The sequence below is a fragment of the Larimichthys crocea genome, chromosome XIV, assembly GCF_000972845.2.
Source record: "Larimichthys crocea isolate SSNF chromosome XIV, L_crocea_2.0, whole genome shotgun sequence".
Classification (NCBI taxonomy): Eukaryota; Metazoa; Chordata; class Actinopteri; family Sciaenidae; genus Larimichthys; species Larimichthys crocea.
The window spans coordinates 13,620,868-13,631,875 of record NC_040024.1 but is presented as its reverse complement, the minus strand read 5'-3'; the positions used below and the strand labels follow the sequence as shown (position 1 = coordinate 13,631,875).

General features: G+C 40.6%; 1 protein-coding gene across 24 annotated transcripts in view; it reads left to right on the top strand.

Annotated features, from left to right (window-relative positions):
• The first annotated feature begins 5,397 nt into the window (after positions 1-5,397).
• The window catches only part of camk2d1 (calcium/calmodulin-dependent protein kinase (CaM kinase) II delta 1), an 82,275-nt gene continuing 76,664 nt past the window's right edge, over positions 5,398-11,008 (top strand). For 10 of the 24 annotated variants that reach the window (XM_027288083.1, XM_027288080.1, XM_027288074.1 and 7 more), the window contains exons 1-2: positions 5,401-5,753; positions 7,976-8,070. In XM_027288083.1, coding sequence (XP_027143884.1) covers positions 5,692-5,753; positions 7,976-8,070 — 157 coding nt within the window. In that variant the 5' untranslated portion in view covers positions 5,401-5,691. Of the gene's footprint in view, positions 5,754-7,975; positions 8,071-11,008 lie in introns of all 24 variants that reach the window. The other 14 variants (XM_027288067.1, XM_027288072.1, XM_027288064.1 and 11 more) reach the window with 4 other exon arrangements.

Here is an 11,008-nt window from a genome sequence, read left to right as displayed (position 1 = left end):
CATGCTTCAGGTTAAACATGTGCAAATGACATAGTTAAATAAGAATAACACACAAACATAACAAAGGTAATTAAATAATAAGCAGCTAAAGGAAATAAATGAATAAAATAAAAAATAAAAAAAAATAAATAAAATAAAATAAATAAAAAATAAATGACTTCTCTGCTTCAGTATGGTCATGGCAGGTCTCCATCTGTTAAAAAATATATCTTTTTGAACCTGAAGACACAAGTTATTTGTTCCATAGGCTTTCCCAGACCTTCTGATCCACATATTGTATATAGAGAATTAACTGTAATACATTTAAGAGCTGCAATCAGTAAGTTGTAAAGGGTATTCCCCCCTATTCCATGTAATCTGGTATTGTCCTGGCATTACAAGTATTTATTAAATCACTATTCTGAGTTAAGAAGTCATAATAATGTCATACATATATCTACATACATGACTACTTTGAATTTGCTTGTTATATCAGTATTGTGTTGAATGCAGGACTTTTACTTGTAATGGATTACTTTACACTGTTGTTTGGATCTTCTTCACCTCGTTGAAAGACAGGTGATGTGACATCATCATACGTCACTGTTTTATCCTAACTGTATATTATAAATCAAAGTGTGACTCTGGAATGTTTCTGCAGTGAAAGTTCAAAGATTTAAAACACTTTCTGGAACTGTCTGACTACCAACCGCAAATTTATGTATTTTCCACCTGTGAGCAGCGCAGCGAGTTCCTCTCCTTCTTGTTAAATGTCAGCAGCAGCTCTGGAGTGCAACCTCGCCCTCATAACACAGCAGAACTCAAACTGTGGGGGCATGAAGTTCACCTCTGTGGGCAGATAGCCAGTGCAATTCACACAACAACAATGTGTGCACCTGTATGTACACTATATACATCTTTCATATATACAGGCATGTTCCACAGACATAATTGCACATGGTGACTAAATACTAAATATAATTAACATGATTGCCTCTAATGATGTAATTGGACAAAGATCACAGAGGAGATGTTGTACAGTGTAAATAAAATATATTACACAAGAGATAATTACACACTGTAAGTATAAGATCTGTAATACCTGGGTATGTGATACAAACAAGTGAGCTGTGATCCCAACACAATGATTCCAGAGCAGCTCATAAATAAACAGTCGTAATAACTGAACCAAAACTAAAGCAATAGAGGAGGACTAGATCAACCTGAACATAACGTCCATCCAGGGTGAAGAGGTGGAGTGTAAAGGTACAGACAGACTACAGGTACTTGGACAACAGACTGGACTGGAGGTGCAACACTAGAGGCTGTCTAAACTGATCAACTCAATGGGAATAGCTCACACCACTGCACAACCTACTGATCAATAGCCGAGGGTTTTCAGTCTGTTGATTAAATTTACTATTACACTGCCCTCTATGCAGGAAGATGACACTTAACTCACTGAAGAAGAAATATTTGGAGATGGACATGTAATGAGCTATGATATGATAACTTGCATTCTCTCTTTCTCCATAATAAGAATACACAACGCACATTTTATTGCACAAAGTTATTGTATATTTTCTTCTGTAATTTTAAATGGATAGAGTTATATATTCTTCCTTCTTCCCTTATAACTGCAGCTACTTTAAATCATCTACCTCTTGACTGTTTTGTGTTGTAATGTGTGTAACTGCGGGTAACACATCTAAAAAAGCTTGTTTCCATTTGTGCTGTTTTTCTAACTCCTGTACGGCGTGGCTCACACGAACAGACCAAAATAGCAGAGTGTGGTGGGCTCTGGTGTTTATGGAAATGTGGCTCTGTAGGTTTTTGCTCTAATCACCCCAGCAGATTTGGGGTAGCAGGTCCACCCTGCGGCCTCTAGGTGGCGCTCTTTAGTAACATTTTCAACAAGGAAACGCTCGAAAATTCACCTTATCAAGCTGGAAGCGCACAACAAGATGAAACGGAAGTTAGGTTATTTACGTCAAATAAAAAACATTAACGTTGACAGAAGGAACTATTTAAAATCTTTACAATACATTTACACTTACACGAAATAAGACAATGAAAAAGTATTTTTCAACAACTTTGTCTCTTATTCACTTGATTATTACACTTTGTTTAAAGGAGTATTCACTATGACTGACATATAATATGATGGGTGGTCAGAAGACTAGAAAGGTGTTATATAAGTACTGTCCATTTACATATATATATTTTAAAAAATGCCTTAAAACATTACATGTATAATTCCCAGGCCCATGTCGAAAAGAGAAATCTAAGATAAAATTATAAAATACATTTCCCGGACAGATTTTACAATAGATAAGAAGGATACGTGGAAGAGGAATACACAATATGAGTAATTAACAGGACTAACAATTATATCTGAAACATTTCAATATTTCAGATTCCCCCTAAAAATAGATCAATACACATACAACCCATGATATCGGAGGATAATTAAGACGCGTTTAATTGGAGTTTTTATTTGAAATCTGGGCACCGGATCTGTGACCCGTCTCCATCCCGTGTGTCTTGACTGCGGTCAACTAATCCAAGTGTCTGTGCGCGGAGACAAACACAACAGCAGGTCGCGACGTTCCTGTCAACTCCAGGAGTAAACCGGGGAGAGCCGGGAGGAGCGACGCCGAGATTGTACGTGTTTTCAGGAGACGTCCAAAAAAATTTCCTTAGGTTTGCTTTTATTTTGTCCTCCGGAGAAGGCGACAAGTGGCACTTTGGAACACACACACACACAGAGGGAAAAGGATTGTGGGGAGAGCGTCAAAGCGTTTACCAAAAAAAAAATATGATTACTATAAACATGCACAATGCTGTGTATGTATCCAAAATGAAACTTAACAAGATATTTGAATCAGTTTCCTCTGTGTTTGTACTGCAGAAGGGACATTATCACACTGATATAATCATTCAGCTCAGCCAGGTTGTACCTTTTTTATTTCAGTTTGAGTAATAATAATACGACTTTTACTGCATCAGTATGGTCATGGCAGGTCTCCATCTGTTAACAAATATATCTTTTTGAATCCTGAAGACACAAGTTATTTGTTCCATAGGCTTTCCCAGACCTTCTCGATCCACATATTGTATATTAGAGAATTTAACTGTAATACATTTAAGAGCTGCAATCAGTAATGTTTGTAAAGGGTATTCCCCCCTATTCCATGTAATCTGGTATTAGTCCTGGCATTACAAGTATTCTATTATAATCACTATTCTGAGTTAAGAAGTCTAATAATGTCATACATGATATCTAATACATGACTACTTGAAGAATTTGCTTGTTATATCAGTATTGTGTTGAATGCAGGACTTTTACTTGTAATGGATTACTTTTACACTGTTGTGTTGGATCTTCTTCCACCTCTGTTGAACAGACAGGTGATGTGACATCATCATACGTCACTGTTTTATCCTAACTGTATATTATAAATCAAAGTGTGACTCTGGAATGTTTCTGCCAGTGAAAGTTCAAAGATTTAAAACACTTTCTGGAACTGTCTGACTACCAACCGCAAATTTATGTATTTTCCACCTGTGAGCAGCGCAGCGAGTTCCTCTCCTTCTTGTTAAATGTCAGCAGCAGCTCTGGAGTGCAACCTCGCCCTCATAACACAGCAGAACTCAAACTGTGGGGGCATGAAGTTCACCTCTGTGGGCAGATAGCCAGTGCAATTCACACAACACAACAATGTGTGCACCTGTATGTACACTATATACATCTTTCATATATACAGGCATGTTTGCACAGACATAATTGCACATGGTGTACTAAATACTAAATATATATTAACATGATTGCCTCTAATGATGTAATTGGACAAAGATCACAGAAGGAGACTGTTGTACAGTGTAAATAAATATAATTACACAAGAGATAATTACACACTGTAAGTATAATAGATCTGTATATATCCTGGGTATGTGATACAAACAAGTGAGCTGTGATCCCAACACAATGATTCCAGAGCAGCTCATAAATAAACAGTCGTAATAACTGAACCAAAACTAAAGCAATAGAGGAGGACTAGATCTAACCTGAACATAACGTCCATCCAGGGTGAAGAGGTGGAGGTGTAAAGGTACAGACAGACTACAGGTACTTGGACAACAGACTGGACTGGAGGTGCAACACTGAGGCTGTCTAAACTGATCAACTCAATGGAGAATAGCTCACATCCACTGCACAACCTACTGATCAATAGCCGAGGGTTTTCAGTCTGTTGATTAAATTTACTATTACACTGCCCTCTATGCAGGAAGATGACACTTAACTCACTGAAGAAGAAATATTTGGAGATGGACATGTAATGAGCTATGATATGATAACTTGCATTCTCTCTTTCTCCATAATAAGAATACACAACGCACATTTTATTGCACAAAGTTATTGTATATTTTCCTCTGTATATTTTAAATGGATAGAGTTATATATTCTTCCTTCTTCCCTTATACTGCAGCTACTTTAAATCATCTACCTCTTGACTGTTTTGTGTTGTAATGTGTGTAACTGCGGCTGTAACACATCTAAAAAAGCTTGTTTCCATTTTCGGCTGTTTTCTAACTTTCCTGTACGGCGTGGCTCACACGAACAGACCAAAAATAGCAGAGTGTGGTGGGCTCTGGTGTTTATGGAAATGTGGCTCTGTAGGTTTTTGCTCTAATCACCCTCAGCAGATTTGGTGGTAGCAGGTCCACCCTGCGGCCTCTAGGTGGCGCTCTTTAGTAACATTTTCAACAAGGAAACGCTCCGAAGAAATTCACCTTTATCAAGCTGGAAGCGCACAACAAGATGAAACGGAAGTTAGGTTATTTTACGTCAAAATAAAACAAACATTAACGTTGACAGAAGGAACTATTTAAAATCTTTACAATACATTTACACTTACACGAAATAAGACAAATGAAAAAGTATTTTTCAACAACTTTTGTCTCTTATTCACTTGATTATACACTTTGTTTAAAGGAGTATTTCACTATGACTGACAATATAATATGATGGGTGGTCAGAAGACTAGAAAGGTGTTATATAAGTACTGTCCATTTACATATATATATTTTAAAAAAATGCCTTTAAATACATTACATGTATAATTCCCAGGTCCATGTCAGGAAAAGAGGAAATCTAAGATAAAATTATAAAATACATTTTCCCGGACAGATTTTACAATATGATAAGAAGGATACGTGGAAGAGGAATACACAATATGAGTAATTAACAGGACTAACAATTATATCTGAAACATTTTCAATATTTCAGATTCCCCCTTAAAATAGATCGAATACACATTACAACTCCACTGATATCGGAGAGATAATTAAGACGCGTTAATTGGAGTTTTATTTTGAAATCTGGGCACCGGATCTGTGACCCGTCTCCATCCCGTGTGTCTTGACTGCGGTCAACTAATCCAAGTGTCTGTGCGCGGAGACAAACACAACAGCAGGTCGCGACGTTCCTGTCAACTCCAGGAGTAAACCGGGGAGAGCCGGGAGGAGCGACGCCGAGATTGTACCGTGTTTTCAGGAGACGTTCCAAAAAAATTTTCCTTAGGTTTGCTTTTATTTTGTCCTCCGGAGAAGGCGACAAGTGGCACTTTGGAACACACACACACACAGAGGGAAAAGGATTTGTGGAGAGCGTCAAAGCGTTTACCAAGTTGGTCTCCTGCTCACCTTAACATGGCTTCAACGACCTGCACCAGGTTCACTGATGAGTACCAGCTGTACGAGGAGCTGGGGAAGTAAGTTTCCCTCTTTTTAAAAATGTTTGAAATGTTTTTATTCGACACTCCGTGTGAAAGTGAAGCTTTATTTTACCGCCGAGTGACCGAAATCTGCGCGAGACACCTCCGCCTACCTGTTCTACCTTGATACGCGGAGCAGCGCGTGATTTAATTGTACCTCGGTTATTAGCAAATGGCGCGAAGATAAATAAATATGAAACCTTCCTCCTGGAAGTTACTGTTATGTTTAATACTCCTCGTGTTTATGTCAACTTTTTAAGTCGCTTCTCTCTGCTCGTTAACGCCCATTCGCTTTTATTTTGAAGGAGCAGTTCTGGGTTATATCTTGCGCACTGGTTTAAAAAAAAAAAGTTACATATTTAAAAAAAAATAAAATAAAATAGCGTCTTGAAATGCGTCCGGGATATATTTACGACACCATAACTCGTCAATAATCACAAAACCATATACCTGTCTTAAAAACAAGCAGGGACAAATTGGAATGTGGCGTTAACTGGACCGTGAAGGCAACATTAAAGACCCTGAATGTGTCATTATTTTTTTTTTTTCAAGTTGTGTTTGTGAAAGTTGCCGCCCTTTTTTTGTGACAAATGTGAAGGCTTGTGCTGTCACACACACACACACACACACACACACGACACAGCAGCAGCTCAGACGTGTACTTCCACATTACACATCTTGTTCAGAAGCGGGCTGGTGAAGGTGTGGCTCTGCTTTTTTTTGTTTCGTTGGTGAAGAGCAAAGATCAATCACAGCACACTTATCAGAAACATTAGAAAATAAATGACAGGAGAGCACTGTGTTGCTGATAGTAATGACACATCAGCATCATTGGGACTAAATTGAGTCAATTATTGCTCCAGTCTGCCTTCAGGAATGTTGCCAAAAAACAGGTTTGAGAGTTTGGATGGAAAGATGTCTGCAGGTTACCTGAAGAAAACTCTTGGAATGCAGCTGTGTGTGCAGTCAGTTAGATGTTTGTGTGTGTATGGAATAAGAGCACACTTTGAGCTTTGAGTAAGCCTTCAGCAGCAGGGTTTGTGAATGCAAGGTGAGCTGAATCCAGAGTCTTCAGAAGCACAGGTGACCCTGATGATTTTAAAATGAATAATATTGAATGAAATTTTTTTAACAACGCAGAGTTTAATAACAGCAAACAGAACTTTTTATTATTTATTCAACAGTCTGCGCAGAGTCTACCTGCACAGGTGTTTTCACTTGAGTTGTCTCAGGACTGTGTGGGCGTGTACAGCGAGTGTTTGATTGACACCTCCCACTCTGGACTGATAGCTCAGTTTCACCTGATACGGGGCGGCACAACTTTTGTTTTCCCGGGGGAATGTGTTTGCGTTCAGAAACCAGTTTTCAAACTCTCACCATGAGTTTCTCCTCCTTCCATCCGTATGTTCCATTCACACCTACGACCAATAAGTCTAACTGTGCGTGAATCTGGTCTGCGGGAGGAAACTGGAGCACCTGGAGGACACCTGAAGAACATGCAAACTCCTGAATGAGTTCAAGTTGAATATAATATTCATAACCATTATCACATGAAATTAAGAATTGATTTGTTACCTTTTAGAATGAGACTTTTCTACCTCTCCTCTTCAAAGAGTCAACTGCCATGTTTCCACATTGGACCGGTACAAACAAATCAAACCGTCGGCTCTAGATGTTTTACATTTCCTGTGCCATACACAGGCACCATAGTTTCCCCTACATGCTAGAAACCTGTAACCAGCGCCGGTCCTGGCCACATTTGCGCGCTGGGCGCCCTGGGCATTTGGGTGGGGGTAGTGCCTTTTGGCTGCAGGGGTGTCCACCATAAAATGCTGTAGCTGCAAATTGCTCAGGACGCTCAGGTCAGACCTGCACAGTCAGCCTAAAACCGAGACTATCTAAACTCTGAGACTAACTTTGTTTGTTGCATGAAGCGGCTTCTGAATCTGAGTCTGGATCACAATTCCCACTGCGAAATGGTGACATGAAAAAGTTTAATTTGGTTTGTGAGAGAGAGGGTTGACAGACATAGACAGTAAATGAGAGGGAGGGAGTGCTGGCCTCGCACAACCCTGCGGCAATTTGCAGGGACTATAGTAAAATGTCTGTGATCTCATGTTGTCAAATCATCCACTCATCACCCATTATTCCCAATAATGAATGTATGTCTGTACTCGTTTGTTTTGGAGAATCTTGTCTGACCTCTCGTTCTCCTGTAGGGGAGCGTTCTCCGTGGTCAGACGGTGCATGAAGATTTCCACAGGGCAGGAATACGCCGCCAAAATAATCAACACCAAGAAGCTGTCTGCCAGGGGTGAGTACACGTCCTGCAATGTGCCACACACTCCTGTTGCGTTAACTGTTGGGAAGACATCTCTTTGCTTAAAACTTCTTTTTTTTCTTTAGCCACATGGCCTCAAACTAACTTCCTCTTTTGTTTTGACTGTATTTGATCTTCTCACGCCAACTTCTCCCGTATCTCAGCTGGAGGTTTCAAATGATAGCAGCCATGCTAACCACATGTAACAGCTTTGAATTCACTTTTGCTTTCCATAGTTGTAAATCTACTCATCTCCAACGTGAGGGAGGGAGGCCAGCAACTCCTTTTTGTGACTCATTCTCTGATTTGTGTTGAGCCATATGTGACTCACAGCACACTTTCAAGCCAGTGAAGGCAGCACAGTGGCAGAATGGAGGGAAACCTCTCTCCTCGTTCTGTCCAGCAAGCACAGGCATGGCTTCTTTTATTCTCACCTTTTGTTTGATTCTCTCCATCATTATCTGTGCAGCGTGGGTTGAGACTCCCGCGGCCTGGATGTGGCGCTGCTGATTGATCCGCGCGCAAATCTCTGATGGTCTGACGGGAGAGTGCATCAACACACACACACACACACACACACACACACACACACACAGAAACAAAAGGAGATGGGCTTGAAGAGGCACACTGCAATGGCGAGCGATTGCACGGCGGCAGCAGATGTAGAGTCTCATGGGGGAAGCAGGGGGTTTCCTCACAGCATCAACAGCTGCGTGAAGAGGCAAAATGGAGGACTACAAGCGTTAAAAAAAAAAAGAGACAAACAAAGAAGCAAAAAGTAAAAAAGAGTACGTCCATTTTATTTCTACAACAGCTCAGTGATACAATATCTCTATTCATTCACAGGCAGTGTTGGAAAAGTCTCAGCCTGAATGAGAACAGTTGTTGTTCGCAGGTCTAATTATTGGAGCCGTGGCTCCAGAGAAAGCGATGAAAGAGAGGATGGCAGATGTTTATAGAAGGGGAGTCCGTGATTGATTCCATACTCAGATTGCTTTGGCCGAAAGCCCTCGCCTCTCTCACCTGAAGGAGAAAATGAGAGTGAAATGGAAAGACGGGAGGAGGTGTGTGTGTGTGTGTGTGTGTGTGTGTGTGTGTGTGTGTCAACATCTTTGCTCTGGTGTTTTGTACAAGGTGAAAGCCAACTTTTGAGGAAGCAAGAAAAAAAAAAGACTAATTAGTACTTTGTTATTTTGGGGATTTTTAATGTGTCAGTCCACAGAGGTACAGTCAAAGGTTAATCCTGGTTTATCGTCATTTCACTCTAATTTTCAGCGTTCATCTTGATCAAATGAACACTGTACTCTGTTGCTCGTGTTCCTTGCCCCTCCATTGAGTCCAAGTTGGCTCGAGACCTTTGAACGTGTGTTTTAGACCAAAACAAGACGTCTGAAGACAGTGCTTTGGGCTCTGGGAATCTGTGCAGAGCATTTTGTGCCATTATTATAAATGGAAGAATTAATTGAGAAAATGAAATGCAGATAAAATGAAATATGTCTTTGATGCAACACGTCACTGATGTTGGAAATGTGATGGGAACAAATGTGACAAATCGTGTCTACAACTCTGAGAATACAGTATAAATATATTTACAACAAAGTGTTTATTCATATATTTATGTTACCAGCTCATTTTGAAACTATAAGCTCATTCCATAGATCAAACTAGATTGTAAAGACTGATTAAAAATTATGGTCAAAACCATGAAAACACACAAGCTCCATCCGATATTTATTCTACTTTTGATTTTATTCTTGAAGCGAATGAATAATAATAATTCAAAACCTCCTTACTTGGACAGATACTCACCCAGTTTATTTTGATGAGCTGTCTGGTCTGAAATAAACTACTTTCAGCCTGATAACCCACTGACCACAACACAGATCACCATTGGTTAGGATGACATGCCACAATGTGGTCAAACGTGTCCCTGAAAGCATACTTCTGCTTCATTTAATGCTAAAGAATCGCACATTGCAGCCTCCACCTTAATGTGCTCCACAGGGGTCTCACGTGACAGCAGTGGTTCAGATAGATGGAGGGAGGACACATTCTGCCCTCAGGCAGACAGACACATACAGTAGTGCGCTGTTAGACCAGCTGATAGATAGTGAAGCAGGCCGGCCGAGCTGAAGGTCACGTTCAATGAGGGGAAACCCCAGAGTCACTGCCCACGCTGCCAACGCCACTGCTACGTGATGAGAAATCCTAAACAGGAAGCTCCATCCCGTCAGAGAGGCTTTATGTGGCTGTAAACCTTGGCTTCACACCAAAGGCTGCGAGCACTCTCTGGTGCAGTGCACTTTCAAGGATTATTGACATACTGCAGCTGAGCATTAATGTACAACATCACGGAGACCTTTTGATCTCAGTAAGCTCTGCTTTTGGAAAGTACGCCCAGTCATAATCGCACCGTCATCTGTTTGTGTGGGCTCCTGTGGTTGACAGCAGAGTGTACTATCACGTGTGAACACGCAGCATTGTGTATTCTCATGTACGTGAGATCAGATGAAGTATACTGTCAGAATATCTTCAAAGAAAAGCACAGTGCAAGGTCACCCCTCCACCGGGGGAATCAGGAAGTGGGCCGCTGATATGTAGATAGAACACGGCTTGGATCGAGAGCAGCATCGGTGCGACTCCTTAGGGTGCAGCCTCCACTTCGATTGGATGGAGTGGAAAGCATGTCAGGGTCTATCAAGACCCTCGAAGCAAGCAGTGTTCAATAGTAGTTGTTGCTTGTGTCATTTTGTTCATGTTTGAAGTGTTAAATTTGTTTGTAGTATTCTGGGTTAGAGTTGTAAAGTCTAAGTGAGACACCCTGAACATGTAGAAATCAGTGTCACTAGACCAGAGCCACAAGGAGAACATGCAAACTCCACACAGGAAGGCCGCAGCCGAGGTTCGAACCAGGAACCTTCTTGCCGTAAGA